Source organism: Staurois parvus, unplaced genomic scaffold, assembly GCF_062004578.1.
Source record: "Staurois parvus isolate SC_StPar_1 unplaced genomic scaffold, SC_StPar_1.0 ptg000634l, whole genome shotgun sequence".
NCBI classification, from domain to species: domain Eukaryota; kingdom Metazoa; phylum Chordata; class Amphibia; order Anura; family Ranidae; genus Staurois; species Staurois parvus.
In genome coordinates, this window is record NW_028318430.1 from 6,392,423 (window position 1) to 6,412,399 (window position 19,977).

The 19,977-nt window shown below is 41.2% G+C and overlaps 2 protein-coding genes across 3 annotated transcripts in view; one reads left to right on the plus strand and one right to left on the minus strand.

Annotated features, from left to right (window-relative positions):
* Positions 1 to 18,083, plus strand: part of PLCXD1 (phosphatidylinositol specific phospholipase C X domain containing 1) — a 43,074-nt gene extending 24,991 nt beyond the window's left edge. For both annotated transcript variants that reach the window (XM_089693524.1, XM_089693523.1), the window contains 4 exons: positions 2,017 to 2,145; positions 2,426 to 2,581; positions 12,029 to 12,209; positions 14,331 to 18,083. In XM_089693524.1, coding sequence (XP_089549650.1) covers positions 2,017 to 2,145; positions 2,426 to 2,581; positions 12,029 to 12,209; positions 14,331 to 14,575 — 711 coding nt within the window. In that variant the 3' untranslated portion in view covers positions 14,576 to 18,083. The remainder of the gene's footprint in view (positions 1 to 2,016; positions 2,146 to 2,425; positions 2,582 to 12,028; positions 12,210 to 14,330) is intronic.
* The window catches only part of GTPBP6 (GTP binding protein 6), a 43,117-nt gene continuing 41,165 nt past the window's right edge, over positions 18,026 to 19,977 (minus strand). The window contains exon 10 of the mRNA XM_089693522.1: positions 18,026 to 18,450. Coding sequence (XP_089549648.1) covers positions 18,327 to 18,450 — 124 coding nt within the window. The 3' untranslated portion in view covers positions 18,026 to 18,326. The remainder of the gene's footprint in view (positions 18,451 to 19,977) is intronic.

The following is a 19,977-nucleotide window of genomic DNA, read 5'->3' on the forward strand; positions in this document are numbered from 1 at the left end:
TAGTGCCCCATCATTAGTATCAGTGGGAGGAATAGTGCTCTATCATTAGTATCAGTGGGAGGAATAGTGCCCTATCATTGGTGTAAGTGGAAGGAATAATGCTCCATGATTGGTGTCAGTGGGAGGAATAGAGCCCCATCATTGGTGTCAGTGGGAGGAATAGTGCCACATCGGTGTCAGTGGGAGGAATAGTGTCCCATTGTTGGTGTCAGTGGGAGGAATAGTGTCCCATTGTTGGTGTCAGTGGGAGGAATAGTGTCCCATTGTTGGTGTCAGTGGAAGGAATAGTGTCCCATTGTTGGTGTCAATGGAAGGAATAGTGCTCCATGACTGGTGTCAGTGGGAGGAAAAGAACCCTATCATTGATGTCAGTGGGAGGAATAGTGCCACATTGGTGTCAGTGGGAGGAATAGTGTCCCATTGTTGGTGTCAATGGAAGGAATAGTGTCCCATTGTTGGTGTCAATGGAAGGAATAGTGTCCCATTGTTGGTGTCAATGGAAGGAATAGTGCTCCATGACTGGTGTCAGTGGGAGGAAAAGAACCCTATCATTGGTGTCAGTGGGAGGAATAGTGCCACATCGGTGTCAGTGGGAGGAATAGTGTCCCATTGTTGGTGTCAGTGGGAGGAATAGTGCCCCATTGTTGGTGTCAGTGGGAGGATTATTGCCCCATCATTGGTCCTGGTGGGAGGAATAGTGTTCCATTGTTCGTGTCAGTGGGAGGAATAGTGCCCCATCATTGGTGTAAGTGGGAGGAATTGTGCTCAGTAATTGATGTCAGTAGCAGGAATTATGACCCATTGTTGGTGTCAGTGGGAGGAATAGTGTATTGTATCAGTGGGAGGAAAATTTCCCCAAGGGCCAGATAAAGGCAAACAAAGAGCCGCATCTGGCCTCTGGGCTGCAGTTTGGAGACTGCTGGTCTAAGCGATATGGCAGCTCTGACTGTAAGGGAGCATTTGACAACTCCTATTGCCCATTCTTGTTGGTGCTCTCTCCTTTCCCCTGCAGGAGCTTCTGCTCTCTGACACAGGGGAGTCGGAGCTGCTGGATCACGTAACTTCATCAGAGCCGGTTAAAAACAAAAGGTATTTAAACAGCTTTTTTATACTGGCCGTGCAGGATAGGTTGGAGGAGGGGGGAGGCCACATTTTTAAGAATAATTGTTATTTGCTTTATCTTCCACTTTAATAATATTGTATTGGATTTACAATGGTTGAAGTCCTAGTATCAATTTTAGGATGCCCATTGCTCATCCTGAAGACTGGAGGTTACAAACAATTAGATATGCTTTCCTTTTTAACACTTTTGCAGGCAACTTTAGCAGTAAATATAAGGAGTTTTATATAGGGAGTTTTAAAAATGGCAGAATGATCGAGTGTTCCAACAGAATTCTTGTAACTTTAGGGAAAAGAAAAAAGTGAAAAATGTATATATGCGAACTAGTTCAGTTTAGGGGCTCTTGCTGGGTGGCTGGGCCTATGAAGCATAAATTCCAGTGTCTCTGCCCTGACCAGGAGCCTAGATGCTGCGTACAGCCTCCCATAGACATGAATGACTGTGCGTAATTGGGTATACATCACTGTTGACAAAAGCACGAGTGTAGTGTATGGGCGCATGCAAAGAACAGAAAATATTCTCATATGCTATACTTGCTCCTGTGCAAGAGCCCTTAATTAGTAAAATAATAGGAATTATTAAAATATAAGGAGACATTTACATTTCCTTTTTACTTCCAGAAATAAAACTTTTATGTAAACTCAGGATTGAATGTGTATGCACAAGCGTTACAAAATACATCTGTATCCAGGGTATGTGGCTGGCAGGTATTCAGCTCTGCCTTTGTTAAGACTTGTAAAATAAAATGTACTGATACTGTTTCAGAAGGCTGTTATCATAAAGTAAACCTAATTACTACTGTTACTGGGGATTGTTCTGATATATTAATCTATCTTTTAATATACATTAACCTGTACTGGTACAAAATGTTTAAATTGTTTTTGTTCAATTTTTAGACTTTAACTGTTGCTCAGCAGCTGGATGCTGGTATAAGATACGTCGATCTTCGAATAGCTCACAGGCCTGACATTCCTTCTCCAAACCTATATTTCATACATGGATTGTATACATTTTTGACTGTAGAGGTAAGTAATTGCTTACTTACTGTAACTGGAGTATGAATCAAATCATGTCTTCCTATGGAAACCATTCAGTCAAATAAATAGATTTAGTTTATAAACATAGAGAAATTACATCTTAATAATTAAGGTAAGTAATCAATAAGAAAAGTTCCTAATTACAATTTACACTATATTAAAAGTATTATACTGGAAGCAATGTTTGCTAAATTGATGTTCTCTTTGAAAAGAAATAAAATAAACCCTGTGTATTATTATAATTGTTTGTTGCTTTTTCCCACCTTAGGAAATTCTAAATGAGATCTCAGACTGGATGACAAAGAACCCAAAGGAGATACTCATCCTAGCATGTCGTAACCTACAATCGATGTCCCCAGTACACCATATGCATCTAATTAGCTGCATACAAAGGATATTTGGATCCAGGTTATGTCCAAAATATGTAAGGTTAAAAAACATATATATTCAAATCTTTCTTGCCTATGTCTAAGTAGGCTCTTAAAGTATGTGCAATTGTGAATCACTTTTATGATGCAGAAACCCCTGTCACTGCACTTAAGATAACTACAAATTTTAGGCATCTAACCAATAGCTGTTATTTTGTGTGGTTGCTAATAATATATGGTATCAGAACAGCAAGAAATCGCAGATTATGCTTATCCTACATTGTATTTTTAAGGATTGATTCACATCAGAATGCGGTATGGGAAAAGAGTGTTCCGTGCACTTTTCCCCATCTTTGCGATCTGCTGCAGGTGCTAATACATTGTTACCAGCACCCAAAATGCAGATCACAACACCATGCGTTTGTGGGCACCAAGACACATGGTACTGCAGTACCGGTGCGATTTGGTGTGGCACGGTATTCAAAAGTAGTGCGGGCACTACTTTTCGTGCTGTTGGGTGCTAATTTCAATCCATTCATATGAAAGGGCTGCCAAATCGCACTGACAAACAACAAAAGGCTTTATTGTAGGACAATTGGAAACTCACATTTTAGAGAGAGGAGAAGCACTTATCAGTGTTACTGCTGCATCTGGAGGCTGTCACATGTCCAGAGGATCCACTGCTCCACTCCTGAGCGAGACTGCTAGATTTGGCTGTGCTTCCGGAAGCCGGGAACGCTCTCAAGCCGTGGAATGGCTGATCCCAATCCAGCAAGGTGTATGAGAAACAAGCCTTTCCTTATTGGCTGAGACACAGCAGCAGGAGCTATTGGCTCCCGCTGCTGTCAATCAGCCAGTGAGGAGCGAGCAGGGGTCGGGGATGATCCATGCTGTGTGTGTTCCATAGACGCACTGAGGCAGCTCGGGAGCGAGCATACACGAGAGTTCCCCCAGAGCAAGCAGCTCAGTGGTGAGAGGAGCCAGAAGCACCGGCAGGGGACTTAAGAGGAGAAGGATTGGTGCTGCATTGTATGACATGTTTGTTTGGTTTTTTTAAAGCTGAACCTTTAAAACCACTTTTATGGACCTATGTTTAATAGCTATGCTGCAATATTTTTATCACACTTTTTTTTATAATATAAAGATTACAGCAGTGCTGATTTGATCAGATCAACAAAAGTATGTAGCAGGAGGACCTCCCAGTAGGAGACTGAGCTGTCACTGATGGCTCCTGGTCTCGTACTAATGATCGATGTGATAGCCTGTGATTAGCAGTCGCATTGATCACTCAATAAAACCCGACCCTGTACTCTTTCTCCTCTGAATGGAGAAAAAAATACATTGCATCTTTTTCTCCTAGTCAGAAAAGAATGTAAACAATTTTATTTATTTTTTTAACTACTAGCCTACAGGGCACTTATACCCCCTTCCTGCCCAGGCCAATTTCCAGCTTTCAGCGCTGATGCACTTTGAATGACAATTGCGTGATCATGCAGCACTGTACCCATATGAAATTTTTATCATTTTTTGTGACAAATAGAGCTTTATTTTGGTGGTATTTAATCACCTCTGGGTTTTTTATTTTTTCTTAAACAAACCAAAAACCACTGAAAATTTTGAAAAAAAAAAGTTTTTTTCTTAGTTTTCGTTATAACATTTTGTAAATAAGTGATTTTTCTCCTTCACTGATCTGCACTAATGAGGCTGCAGTGATGTGCACTGATTGGCTGCACTGATGGACATTGATAGGTGGCACTGATGGGCACTGATGAGGAGGCACTGGTAGGTTGCACTGATGGGCATTGATAGGCATCACTGATGGGCACTGAAAGGCAGCACTCATATCTGGCACTGATAGGCAGCACTGATAGGCGGCACTGACTGGCACTGATAGGCAGCACTGACTGGCACTGATAGGCGGCACTGACTGGCACTGTTAGGTGGCACTGATAGGCAGCACTGATGCACACAGATAGGCGGCACTGACTGGCACTGATAGGCGGCACTGATAGGTGGCACTGACTGGCATTGATAGGTGGCACTGACTGGCACTGATGGGTGACACTAAAAGGCAGCTCAGATGGGCACTGAAATGTGGCATTGATGTGGCACTGATGGGCACTGAAATGTGGCATTGATGTGGCACTGATGGGCACTGAAATGTGGCATTGATGTGGCACTGGCAGGTGGCATGGATGAGCACTGAGAGCTGGCACTGATGGACACTGACAGGTGGCGCTGCTGGGGCTACACAGATCATCAGGGCACACTGATCATCAGTGCTCTGATGATCTGTGTACATGTCCCCTCCGAGGAATGCCGATTACCGTGTACTGTCAGCGTGACAGCTCGTGGGGAGAGAAATGCCGATAACCGTCATTTCCCTGTTTACATGTGATCAGCTGTGATTGGACACAGCTGATCACATGACCGAGCCGACATCTTCGGCTCTTGCTGTGGATTGGTGATCCTCTGTGTCAGAGGGACACAGCGCACCGCCGATCGCCGCGCTGCGTGCTCCGGGAGCCGCGCATGCGCGGTTAGAATGGGAGGACATCATATGACTTCCTCCCAGAACGAGAGAACCACCTTGCGTCCGTCATATTACTACATGGCGGGCGGGAGGTGGATAAATTACATTTTATTGTGAGGATGCAATTAAGAACAATGGCCACAACATTTGGCTGACAAGTTTAATAAAAAAAGACAATATACAGTATGTTAGTATAAGTTGAGAGAGACTTGGCAGTGCTGGATCTAGTGGTGTACATTAAGAAATATTTGAATGGATGGAAGTCAGACTAGTAAGCAGCAAGCAAAGGGAAGAGGCTGAGGCAGGGGCGGACTGACCATTTGGAAATTCGGGCACTGCCCGAGGGCCCGGGGTCAGTAGGGGGCCCCATGAGATGCCCCTGGTACCTTTTTCATAGGCTTTTTTGAGTTTGGGCAAGAACACAGGGGCCTCATGATCCTTATTGCCCGGGGGCCCCATGAGTTGTCAGTCCGCCCCTGGGCTGAGGTATCAATTTTTAGATTAACATGTGTAATTTAAATTAAGAGAGGTGTGGAATGTCATTGGCTAGGAGTCTGAGTAGATACCATTGAGTATGTTGAATGCATTGCATTATAGATTGTTGAGTTTCCACAGGCAAAGCTTTAATGAAAGATTCACAAATGTTAAGGAATTGCGGGTTCAAATTTCTTCATGCAAGGAGGCCTCCACCCATTCCATGTGAACAATGTAGGATAATTTCGCTATAAATAAAGAAACATTAGGAGGTTCTGGGTAGGTCCGTTTATGTAGAATAGTCTTCCGTGCCACAAGGGATATGATAGTTAGCAGTTGCTTTCAGCCCCTTTAGATGTTAAAGTGTTACTAAACCCAGGATCCTGTATTCACTATATCTGGTCTCCCACAGCACACAGAACATGGAAATGCAATTATTTTTAGTAAATATAAACTGCTAAATACCTTTTCTCATCAGCAGTTAGAGCTGTCTTGTGACTTCTATCAGTGTCCCAGCAGTGCACTGGTTAAAGCTTGTAGGAGGAGTTTTCATTCTGCTCTAGGAGGATTCAGAACCCCTGAACCTCTGTTTGGACAGTGCTGATTGGCCCTGTGATGATCACATGCACTCTCACAAGAAATAAAAACCTCTCTAGCAATGCACACCAAACTGAGCATGAGCAGAGTGTCTCCACACAATATGTCTTATCAGGAGATAAAAAGGGGACACTGGAAGAAAGAGAGGATTAGAGAAGACAGGATCAAACAGCGTTTTTACACAATGCAGAGGATTAACCCCTTAGGTTCCACAGTGAGTATAACAAGCATGCTTTACTGTATATACAGACTGATTGTACTGTTGTGGGTTTAGTAACACTTTAATGTCCAGGAAATTAATTAGGCAAACAGTAGGAACAATGCAAAGATATATAAGACTGATGGATAAGTTGAAGCATAATTTTATGATACATTGTGGCTTTGATAGTGCCCCAAACGCAGCATTTTTAAAAGGGCACCAATCAAAAGCGGGGGAATATTCCCGGTCCATTTAAAGGGGATTACTTCATTGGCTGTCTGAAAAAATTGTATAGAATACAAATTGCTTTTTTATCTGGGTTAGGATATCCCAGACGTGTATCCAAAGAATTTCCCCAATCCTTCTGAGATTTATTTATTTTTTTTTAAGAATAGGGGCATTGTATGATTTCATTTGTAAAAACGAGAAATGAATGATTGGATAAAGAAGGAAATATTTCTAGGGCTACATTAGAAGAAAGTGGTTGCTTGTTGATATTCACTAAGAGTTTGATATAGCAAAGACCTTCAAGGTGCCACTGCTTATAGGGAAGGCTGGAAAATTCTGGGAGGTCCGAGTTGTTCCAAGGTGGGGGTGGGGGGAGAGACGCATGGCTGTTTATTAGGCAACATGTGCATATTTTATGCCACGCCAACCACATGTATTACAAGATGGGCTTTGCTGACACCACCATGGGCAGGAGTTCTTTATGTACTGTATATGAAGAACATACAGCAGGTTGTTCCGGAGGGTCATATTTTGATCAGTGTCTTTGTACATCAAGGTACCATGAATCCCCAGCATCTTATGTACTTAGAGACGGTAATATGTACAGTTCCAGGTCAGGAAACTTAAGACCACCATTACTGGGAGATTGTTGCAAACTACATAGACCTATTGATGCTCTTCTGCTGCCCCAGAGGAATTCTTGGAACATCTTATAAACATATTTAATGACTGAGTGCTTGAGGAGTAGAGGGAGGACCTGCATTGGGTAAAAAAAAGTTTAGGAAAGGCTACCATTTTTATTGGCCTTATTCTAGGAAATATTAAAGTGCTTCCAAGGGGCAAAGGATGCTTTTATGGAGCGTAGCAGGGGAGGAATATTAGCCTTATATAGGTTATGGGGATTTTTAGGTATGGAGAATGTAAACATTCCCTGTCACAATTACAAACAAATAATATATACATATGTTTAAAAGAAAAAAGGGGGCGCTGTTGCGCTTAGGAAAAAAATTAATTAACATATATGTGAAAAAATTAACTATATATAAGATACCTATATAGCAGCAGTCCTATATGTGAATTTCTAAACACAAAATCTTATATATTTTAAAATTGGACCGCACTAAGGTCACAAATTGACAAAATAAACTATGCAATCTTTAAAATGATAACACTGAGCAAACTTTTATTTTATTTGTATTCTGCTCAGTGTTATCATTTTAAAGATAGCACAGTTTATTTTGTCAATTTGTGACCTTAGCGCGGTCCAATTTTGAAATAAATAATATATACATACTGTATGCATGTAGTATCGCCACGAACATCAGGCGTAAAAGAATTTGTTTTATTTTTATTTACTTTTTTTGTAATGGGCCAGTTTTCAGGGGCTAGTTATTACCATTTTTCACCAAATAAAAGCCACCAAAAAACAAAAAAGAAAAGGTATAATCCACCTGCATACACAGAGTATTTGTGATGTACAGTTATAATAACGCATGCCAAAGTTTTAAAACTGGGCTGAGGCACTAAGGTTTGCTTGGCCTTCAGGCATGAAGGAGTTAATATAAGCTAATATTAAAGTGTACTGACTAAAATTCTCACTTTTTTACATTGTTAACCATTTTGTGGCAAAATTTTAATGATATAGAAAGACACAAAAAACATCTGTAGGTGCCTATACTTTATACATGCACCAGATTTTCTTTTTAAATGACAAGGTCTCTTTAAAGGATAAGTCCACCTTTTCAACACGTTACAACAATTTTCAGGGCGTTTCACATGTTGCTAAGGAAAGCAAAGCCCCCTCCCCCCCCTCATCCCAGAGTGTCCTCTTTCCCCACATGCCAGTATGTGGGGGGTTTTCACCCCTGCAACCAACACCACTTTTGAAATCAGCACGGCTGTCCAAGAGCTCTAACCACAAAGTAGATGAAACTACAAAAAATATAAAATAGTGAAAAAATATAAAATAGTGAAAATAAAATTTTTGTTATTTTTTTTTTTTTTGTTGTTTCATATACCTTGTGGTTAAGGCAAGTGTGAGCTGCTACTAGTAGGACATCCACTATAGCGCAGGAGGTTTCCTTTCATTGTCCAAGAGCTCTGCCTGCACAGCCGTGGCATTCATTCACAGAGATCAGTGAATGAATGAACTACAAGTCCACCCTTCCATCGTGGCAGATGGAATTACAGTTATCAATGGAACACAAGCGTGGTAATCATTGTACTCATAGTCTGTTGACACTTCCTGCAGCTCTCCAACTGAAAGCCTGCACTTCTATAAGGGTAGGGTACTGGAGGAAGAGTCTGCAGGAGCCTGGCATTACACTCCTGATCTACTGCAGGTGCAATGTGCAGGCACTTTGTTCTGCAAAAATATGTGCATTTATTTATTTATTTTCTTAAAGGTTAACCTAATCTTTAAAGTGGACCCTCACCTGAAAACAAAAAGTTGCTCTAATCATTCCCCTCCCACAGCCTATAAATTTCAGGTTTTTGGGATGGTACCCACTTCAATTTACTAAATCCTAACCTAGGCCCACTCCCAGCCTCTTGGTGACTAGTCCCTGCAGCCTCCAGGGATATGTGACATTATTCCTTCTGCTGCTCGGTCTCATGCATGTGCATTGAGGAGTGGACTCATTTACAAAGTTACATAGTTAGTCTGGCTGAAAAAAGACAAAAGTTCAACCATAAAAAAAAAAAAGTTATAATCCTATACCCACAGTTGATCCAGAGAAAGGCAAAAAAAAAGAAGCATGATGCAATTTGCTCCTGCTGGGGAAAAATTCCTTCCTGATCCCCCGAGAGGCAATCGGATATTCCCTGGATCCAACCTTACCTATAAATGTTAGTAACCAGTTATATTCTGTGTATCTAAGAAGGAATCCAGGCCTTTTTTGAAGCAGTTAACTGAGCTGGCCAGAACCAACTCTTGAGGGAGTCTATTCCACATTTTCACAGCTCTCACTGTAAAGAAACCTTTCCGTGTTTCGGAGATTATATTTATTACATTACATTTTCCTCCAGACGTAAAGAGTGCCCTCTCGTCCTCTGTGATGACCTCAGGCTGAATAGCTCTACACCGAGTATATGAACCACTGATGTATTTATACATGTTGATCGTGTCCCCCCTTAATCGCCTCTTCTCAAGAGAGAATCTTTCCTCATAGCTGAGCTCCTCCTCCTTATCAGTTTGGTTGCCCTTCTCTGTACTTTCTCCAATTCCCCAATGTTCTTTTTGTGAATTGGTGCCCAAAACTGAACTGCATATTCCAGATGAGGTATTACTAATGATTTGTACAGGGGTAATATGATATCTCTCTCTCTGGAGTCTATACCTCTTAATACAAGAGAGGATTTTGCTCACTTTAGAAACCGCAGCTTGGCATTGCATGCCATTATTAAGCTTGTGATCTACCAGAACTCCCAGATCCTTCTCCACCATTGATTCCCCCAGTTGTACCCCCCCTAGTATGTATGATGCATGCATATTCTTAGCCCCCAAGTGCATAACCTTACATTTGAAGTCACAGCAGGGTCCCAAATCCAAGATAGCAACTCCAGGGATCCACAGCTCTGATAATAACATGCCTGGAAAATGGTGCTGAACTCCATAGACTTGTGAGGATCTGTTTCTTACAGTTGTGTTCACAATAATAGTAGTGTATTGAAAAAAGCGAATAAAGCTCAAAATCCTTCTAATAGCTTTTATTTCCATACACACAAATGCATTGGGAACACTACACATTCTATTCCAAATCAAAACATGAAGAAAAATATATCAAATTGTGTTGTTCCCCTAAAAAAAATTAAAGAAAAGTGAATATTAGACTGTTCAAAAAAATAGCAGTGTCTGTATTCTTCTTTACAAACTCAAACATTCACTATATAAACTGAAAAATGTTTAAAGATTTTGCTTTCCTTTGAATCACTTAATGAATATTTAGTTGTATAGGCACTGTTTCTGAGAACTGCTGTACATCTGTGTTGCATGGAGTCAACCAACCTCTGGCACCTGTGAACAGGTATTCCAGCCCAGGATGATTGGACTACATTCCACAGTTCTTCACTATTTCTTGGTTTTGCCTCAGAAACTGCATTTTTGATGTCACCCCACAAGTTTTCTGTTTGATTAAGATCCGGGGATTGGGCTGGCCACTCCATAATGTCAATCTTGTTGGTCTGGAACCAAGATGTTGCACGTTTACTGGTGTGTTTGGGGTCGTTGTCTTGTTGGAACACCCATTTTAAGGGCATTTCCTCTTCAGCATAAGGCAGCATGACCTCTTCAAGTATTCTGATGTATTCAAACTGATCCATGATCCCTGGTATGCGATAAATAGGCCCAACACCGTAGTATGAGAAACATCCCCATATCATGATGCTTGCGCAACAATGCTTCACAGTGTACTGTGGCTTGAATTCAGTGTTTGGGGTCGTCTGACAAACTGTCTCCGGCCACTAGACCCAAAAAGAACAATCTTACTTTCATCAGTCCACAAAATGTTGCGCCATTTCTCTTTAGGCCAGTCAATGTGCTCTTTGGCAAATTGTAACCTTTTCAGCACGTCTTTTTTTCAACAGTGGGACTTTGCGGGGGCTTCTTGCAGATAGCTTGGCTTCACATAGGCGTCTTCTAATTGTAACAGTACTCACAGGTAACTTTAGACCTTCTTTGATCTTCCTGGAGCTGATTGTTGGCTGAGTCCTTGCCATTTTGGCTATTCTTCTATCCATTCGAATGGTAGTTTTTTGTTTTCTTCCACGTCTTTCAGGTTTTGGTTGCCATTTTAAAGCATTTGCGATCATTTTAGCTGAGCAGCCTATCATTTTCTGCACTTCTTTATATGTTTTTCTGAACAATGTCTGGAACGACCCATTTTCCTCAGAATTTCAGAGAGAAATGCACTGTAACCAGCATGTGCAACATTTGCTGCCTTCCTTCCTTAAATAAGGGCAATAATTGCCACCTGTTTTTCAAAGAATGAATGACCTCACTAATAGAACTCCACACTGCTATTATTTTGAACATGCCCCTTTCAATTAGTGATTCAATTACACAAAATCAGCAGATTTCTATTACTCTACTACACCTGCTAGTAAATCATTTGCCATGTAGAAATATCATTTCTACCAAAAACAGTGATTGATCAGGTTAGTGATGTCTGACTGCTATTATTTTGAACACAACTGTATAAGTAAGCAAGTACAGTACTTGTAGCTAATTTTCAAGGGAAAGCGTAACCAGTCTTCCTACAGCTATTATTCTTCCAGTACTAATCTTCTCTTCAAATTTATTCTTGTAAAAGATCTAAGCAAATGTCTTAACATTAAATATCCAGTATATTTTGTAGATTGTGTTAGTACTTTAGAAATGTTTTTTTATCCCATAATTTAAAGGCTTAGCTTTAGGCGCTTCAACAAACCTTTTGATTGCCACTGAGCACATACTTGTTTACTATGTTTGTCTAGGAACCCCCTACACTAAGGAACATGTGGAAAAAAGGATTCCAAGTTATTGTTTCTTATGACAACAATGTGGCATTAAAAAAAGTATACCTGTGGCCTTCTATACCTTACTGGTGGGCAAATACAACAAATAAGCACTCGTTGATTAGCTTCCTGGAGAAGAAAAAGCACTCTGGACGACCAGGTACTATTGTTGTCTTAGTTATAGAAAAGTAACTGATGCTATTGCTGTAACAGCATATGCATTAGTGCTTACATTAGCTTGTTCTGAAAAACTTATCCACCAGGACCAACTAAGGTTTGGTTAAATGGTTACATTAAAGGCCATGTCTGAAAATTAAAAGAAAAAGACACATCAAGAGATTAGGCAATCTAACACCCATTTCTATTAGTGGAAGTATTTCTAAACAATCTGAAATGCAAATGCCTAATAGATAGATAAAAACACAGTGAGGACTTTATTCCATTTTTTTTACCATGCAATCAGATTATTGACTAAATTTCAGCTGCTAAATATAAGACAATATGTAAGAGTGGCTTGAAATGCTTTGCAACAGAAAGCTCAAACTGTGTAAAACTCATCTTAGTATCTACCGCAATGCAGTCTACAATAATTAGAGAATACAATAGTGTCATAAATTATAGCAGAACTAAAGTCTGTTGGAAAGCTGTTGGCATAACGTGCAAGTATGTGCAGCATATTTGTGTATTATGGCACACTTATCTCCTAATGTGCACTCCTCCAGCAATGACAGGTCCAGACTCTTTGCTGATTACATCATCTCCAATGCTGGACCCTGCCCTTGCAATGCCAAGAATAACACATTGCTAGGAGCAAATAAGACTTTCTACATCTCTTCTCCTGAAAAACAAACTTCATGCTGTTTGTATGTTTTCCCTGTGCCTGTGTGGGTTTCCTCCAGGTACTGTGGTGTCCTCCCACACTCCAAATGCTGGTAAATTAATTGGTTCCTGTCAAAATATACCCTAGTGTGTGCTTGTATGTATGCTTGTGAGATAGGGACATTAAATTGTAAGCACCTTGAGTGCAGGGACCGATGTGAATGATTAGTATGTAAAGCACTGCATAAGCATTATATACAGTACAATTACCTGTAATAGACTTTTAGCAATTTGATTTTTGACTGTGGGACTTTAGTTCCGCTTCATTAAAGTAAACTGTGCATTTTCTTAGTGCTTGAAAATATCTTATTTTTCAATAATACTAGGCTTTTAAAACTTTTTAAATACACTGCTCAAAACAATTTAAAGGAACACTTTGAAAACACATCAGATGTCAATGGGGAAAAATATCAGGATGGATATCTATACTGATATGGACTGGGTAATGTGTTAGGAACATAAGGATGCCCCATCGTTTGATGGAAATAAAAATGATCAACCTACAGAGGACTGAATTCAGACACCATGAAAACCAAAGAGAAAAAATGATGTAGCAGGCTAGTCCATTTAGCTGAAATTTCATTGCAGTAACTCAAAATGGTACTCAGTAGTTTGTATGGCCCCCACGTGCTTGTATGCATGCCTGACAATGTTGGGCATGCTCCTATTGAGACGATGGATGGTGTCCTGGGGTATTTCCTCCCAGATCTGGACCAGGGCATCACTGAGCTCCTGGATAGTCTGAGGTGCAACCTGCTGGCGTCAGATGGACTGAAATATGATATCCCAGAGGTGTTCTATTGCATGAAGGTCAGGCGAGCGTGGGAGCCATTCAATGGTATCAGTTCCTTCATCCTCCAGGAACTTCCTGCATACACTCATCACATGAAGCTGGGCATTGTTGTGCACCAGGAGGAACCCAGGACCCACTGCACCAGCGTAGGGTCTGACAATGGGTCCAAGGATTTCATCCCAATACCTAATGGCAGTCAGGGTGCCATTGCCAAGCCTGTAGAAGTCTGTGCGTCCCTCCATGGGTATCCCTCCCCAGACCATTACTGACCCACCACCAAAACGGTCATGCTGAACGATGTTACAGGAAGCATAACGTTCTCCACAAAAAACAGTCATAAAAGTAGGAAAAAAAACGTCTGTGGCCTCCACCTTTGCAACCATTCCTGTTTTGGAGGTCCTCATTGTTACCCAACTAGTGCACCTGTTGTTAATTTCATTAACACCAAAGCAGCTGAAACTGATTAAGAACCCCCTCTGCTACTTAACTGACCAGATCAAAATCCCAGGAGTTAAAAAAGTGTTCCTTTAATTTTCTTTGAGCAGTGTACTTTTCTAGGTCTTGCGTGCTATTCTAATTTTAAGAACATTTATACATTTCTTGTTTCAGATGGATTTTTTGTTGCTGGTCTTAATTTGACAGAAAACACCTCATATGTCTTAAAACACCCACTGGGGTCCATGAAGAAATTAACATTGCCTAAACTCCCATTCTTGAACAATTGGGTGCAGATGCAACATCCTGGAGTTAGCAAAGATGCCACCAACATCATTGCCGAGGACCTCATAGGCTCTGGCCAGTTTGTTTTTGATGTTATAGACCTCAATCAGAAGCTGCTGTTGCATAAAAACTGACAATAGACATAACATGCTGAATTAAGTTACAATTTTGCTGCTCACAAACTAGGAAACAGTTTAGCTTGTTATAAGTTTGTATTTCTTGACTCAGTCTTCCTTCTTATTTCCTTTGCAGCAAGCCTAACATAAGGATGACTAACCTGCAACCTATGGTTGAAATGTCATAGTTGAGTCATTTTGGTTGAGATTTAAAGTAATTTGTCATACAAAACTGATTATTCATTATAGTGCTGAAGGTTAAATATGTTAGATATGTTTCTGAACTGCAACTGTTCAGCCACATAATAGCATGTAATTAACATTTTGCTGTTAACCTTGTGAGTTCCGTGCCAATATACAGTATATTAATAATACACATTATATTAGCAATCAAAACTTACAACTTTATAATAGTGAATTATGTCTTTAGAAAAATAACTGCAAAGCTACCTACTAAAATGTAGTGATCTAACTGAGCCTTACAGGATAAGTTCACATTTGTAAAAAAAAAAAAAAAATAATAAATGTATATCTTTTTTAGAGGTTAAAAATGTGCATTTATTTTTTTTTAATACGAGCCTGCAAAACCTTGCACCTACAGTGGTATGCAGGGCTCTTGCAGACAGTCTGTGGAAGCTTTCTGCTTGTAGGGGCAAGCAATTGCACACTGACAGGAAGACTCAATGAAATACTAAGAGCGCTCAACAGCGCCCTGTTTGTTGAGAATTACAAGCCAGCAGCCACGAAGGATATCGGTACCTGTAGTTTTCACATTCAGCGCACGCTGAATGACTCTTAAATTACTTAAAACTAGGAATGTTTTTCTGAGGGGAGAAGATCCCGTTTACAGTCAGATCTGGGGATTGGGGGGGGGGGGGGTAGATGTATGATACGAAAGGCGAACTTATCTTTTAAAATCGTGTTAAATGCTCCATTTTTTTTATTACTATGTTGCTTAACATACATGTCATATACCCCTGTAAATGTTTGCAGCATATCTGGCCAGATATCTTGCATTGTTTAAAGTTGTTGTAAACCTCAGACATGAAATCTGAACAAAGCACGTATTTCTGTATAGTGTTTATTTGCCTCTCTCCAAAGCACTATGTGCAATATCTCTGTGGTCTTGATCCTCGGTTATCAGCACCAGTCAATTCTGAGAAGTGTTCCTGACCTCAAGAGCTAAAAAGGTGAGGGGGGAGAGATACCAGCCTCAGCTCAGTTCCTTTGTGTTGCGTGAATGGGGGTGTGTCCCTTCCCTCCAAATCAGCTCTTCACTCCCTCCCACAACACAGAAAATAAATTAGCATCTTCAGACACAGAGGCACCAGTTAAGTAGGTACCAACAATTTGCCCTCTTTGAAGCTCAGTAAGCTCTGACATGACTCCGTATTACCAGCAGCACATGCAGTGAATGAAGAAAATGAGGCTTCCCACCTGTTAGCTGGGTGTCTCATCACACTGCTGAAGCAAAAGAATGTTACATCACTTCCGCTTTCAATGTGAAACATGTCACTTTCACACCTGCAAATCATGCAGTGTTTGTATTTTTTTTTTCGAATCCCTGTAGAATTGTGGCATGTACATACTTTTTTTTTTTTTTTAAACGGATAATCATCCCCAAAAGGCACAAAAACAGTAAAAGCCAGACGGAGGTTCAAAACAGCACAATATAAAAACAAAAGTTTGTATTACAGTTAAGTCGGCCATACATAGATCGGCCAAATGTTGATCCATATATGGGCATTTTGGTTGTACAGAAGTCAGTCCACTGATCGACTGTTTTACAACCACCCTGACTGGTTTTCCCTACCTGATCAGTGAATTCTGACAGCAGGGAAGTCCCCCTGCTGTCAGAATACAAAAGCTTAGAGGGAGGATTCGGCCATCACAAGGTGCGTGTGGATGGGGGAACGGAGTCATATTTTTTTCTTTTTTCAACCTGCTGGTTGAATGAAAAAAAATAAAAAAAAGACTCATCTATGGGTTGCTTTACACTTTGTGTTTAAGATGCTACATAATATGGTGTCATTTTTCTAAATGCAATTCTGGTTATATGCGGGATGTACAAGTACATTAGGCTTACATTTTTCTAGAAGAATACATTTAGGCCTACCATGCTCTAAAACTGACTACTACCTCACTCTTTTTCAAATCAGGGTGCCTAAAAATTGCCCAAAATTTGTATACAAGCCAGTGGGTGGAACAAGCCTGCCTTTTAGTTACACAAAGCCAGACTTTCATTGTGCACCATTACCACCTTCTAGCTGCCAGCCAATGACATCATCAGTTGATAAGGAGGATGTTGGTTGCCTGCACAACATCCTTGTTTAACCCTCCCTTGTCCCTCTCAGTCAGTGCTGTGGTCACGTTAGCTGAGTGATGGAGACGAGAAACATTAGAATACCAGTCCGTAGCAGTGTGCAAAAGTGTATTTGCTTTGGAAGAATAAATCACCTCTGATGTTGGGTGTCCTACATGCGTGAAAGTTTCTGCATTATTAAAAACAATTAGAAAATAGCTTTTTTTACATTTTAGAATGGGGTGTCCGTAATTTTAGTGGGTGTCTCAGGACTGTCCATAATTTTAGAGGGTGCCTTGACTGAAAAAAGGTTGAGAAACACAGGTCTACCTTCATAATCACCTAAGTAAGTCTGTGTTGTAACATGAAAAGACAATGCTCTTGCATCCATTTAGTTTAAAGCGTTTGTAAATTTATCAAAAATTACATTCCTGTTGCAGGGGATTCCTTGTTCAGAGCTCTGTCCCACAAAGCTGAAACTCAATTCCTGGAAGCATTCCGTACACAAACCGAAAGCACAGGAAAGCCATGGTTACAAGAAACTCTTTGTGAGTTCAAGGCTCCGTGCATACTAGCATTTTTGTTTAAGTTTACCTTAAAAAATTTTTTTAAAAAAACCAAACACTTAGGTAATAGCATTCTTTAGGAGCATTAGCATTTTAATAGTGGTTTTATAGTACATGTAGGAAAAAACCCCCAAAGAGCTAGAAAAAAAAAAAAAAGCAGGTGCGTTTTGGTAGCATTTAGGACCATTTAGGTTTTTTTTTAGTGCTGGAAAACGCTCAAAAAAAAACAAAAAAAAACTACAAAACCTATTTTTTTTCTGCTGCTAGATGCTGAAACTCAAAAAATGCTAATAGCCTAAAGTAGTGTGCATGGACACATAGGATAACACTATTTAGCTTCTTGGAGCAGAAAAAAAAAATGCTAGTGTGCAGGAACCTAAGTCTGTGTGTGCCATTCAGTGCAGGAGTCAATGACCTCTGCCTAGAGAAGGGAAAAGACCTGTGACCTAGCCACGAGTTCTGCTTTAACAGAATGCAATCTGTTGATATTGCTACATTTTTTTCTGTACTGCTGCTATCTTCTTATGTTGAAAGTATACACAGAAACATTCTTAATCATAGAGTATGATTCTTAAACAGTTGAAGACACTGACAAATAACCCTATGAAAATGTGTTTTATTTTTACAGGACAATGCTAATAAAGTTGTATCAAAGATTCTTTTAAGAAAACATCCATTTATTTACATATACAACCCCAGGCTTCTAGGGGCATAACTTTCTTCTGTAGTGCTTAAAGCCTTTAAATATATTCTGTATAAATATTCACCACTGTCCAAACCATTTTGAAATCGTAATTAGGACTAAGTGCACTTCACATTCTAGGTCCACAATATTTTGAAACAGCAGGAAAGCAGTCTAAGTGCACTTCAAGCCCTGGGATATTAAAACTAGTGCAAATGTTCATTTACAAAACAGTTTTTTGTATTTTCCATAAGCAGCATTGGTTATTATTACAAGCACGTCAGCTGCACCATCTTCTGGCAATACTTTCACTTCCTGTACTGAAGCCTCTTTGTAAAGCCAGCTGAAAAACAAAAAAACATACAGAAAGATCAGAACAGGTAAGAAAGTTAGTTACACCACTTGACCTATACTAATGCCCCCAGATTACAGTACTCTATACCAGGGGTCTCCAAACTGCGGCCTGGGGGCGGCCGGATGTGGCCCTTTGCTATCCTTTATCCAGCCCTTGGGGCGCTATTGCTCCCACTGAGACCAACAATGGGGCACTACTCTTCCCACTAGAACCAACGATGGGGCACTACTCTTCCCACTAGAACCAACGATGGGGCACTACTCTTCCCACTAGAACCAACGATGGGGCACTACTCTTCCCACTAGAACCAACGATGGGGCACTACTCTTCCCACTAGAACCAACGATGGGGCACTACTCTTCCCACTGATACCAACGATGGGGCACTACTCTTCCCACTAGAACCAACGATGGGGCACTACTCTTCCCACTAGAACCAACGATGGGGCACTACTCTTCCCACTGATACCAATGATGGGTTACTACTCTTCCCACTGATACCAATGATGGGGCACTACTCTTCCCACCAGAACCAACGATGGGGCACTACTCTTCCCACCAGAACCAACGATGGGGCACTACTCTTCCCACCAGAACCAACGATGGGGCACTACTCTTCCCACCAGAACCAACGATGGGGCACTACTCTTCCCACCAGAACCAACGATGGGGCACTACTCTTCCCACCAGAACCAACGATGGGGCACTACTCTTCCCACCAGAACCAACGATGGGGCACTACTCTTCCCACCAGAACCAACGATGGGGCACTACTCTTCCCACCAGAACCAACGATGGGGCACTACTCTTCCCACCAGAACCAACGATGGGGCACTACTCTTCCCACCAGAACCAACGATGGGGCACTACTCTTCCCACCAGAACCAACGATGGGGCACTACTCTTCCCACCAGAACCAACGATGGGGCACTACTCTTCCCACCAGAACCAACGATGGGGCACTACTCTTCCCACCAGAACCAACGATGGGGCACTACTCTTCCCACTGATACCAACGATGGGGCACTACTCTTCCCACTAGAACCAACGATGGGGCACTACTCTTCCCACTAGAACCAACGATGGGGCACTACTCTTCCCACTAGAACCAACGATGGGGCACTACTCTTCCCACTAGAACCAACGATGGGTTACTACTCTTCCCACTAGAACCAACGATGGGTTACTACTCTTCCCACTAGAACCAACGATGGGGCACTGCTCTTCCCACTGATACCAACGATGGGGCACTGCTCTTCCCACTAGAACCAACGATGGGGCACTACTCTTCCCACTAGAACCAACGATGGGGCACTACTCTTCCCACTAGAACCAACGATGGGGCACTACTCTTCCCACTAGAACCAACGATGGGGCACTACTCTTCCCACTAGAACCAACGATGGGGCACTACTCTTCCCACTAGAACCAACGATGGGGCACTACTCTTCCCACTAGAACCAACGATGGGGCACTACTCTTCCCACTAGAACCAACGATGGGTTACTACTCTTCC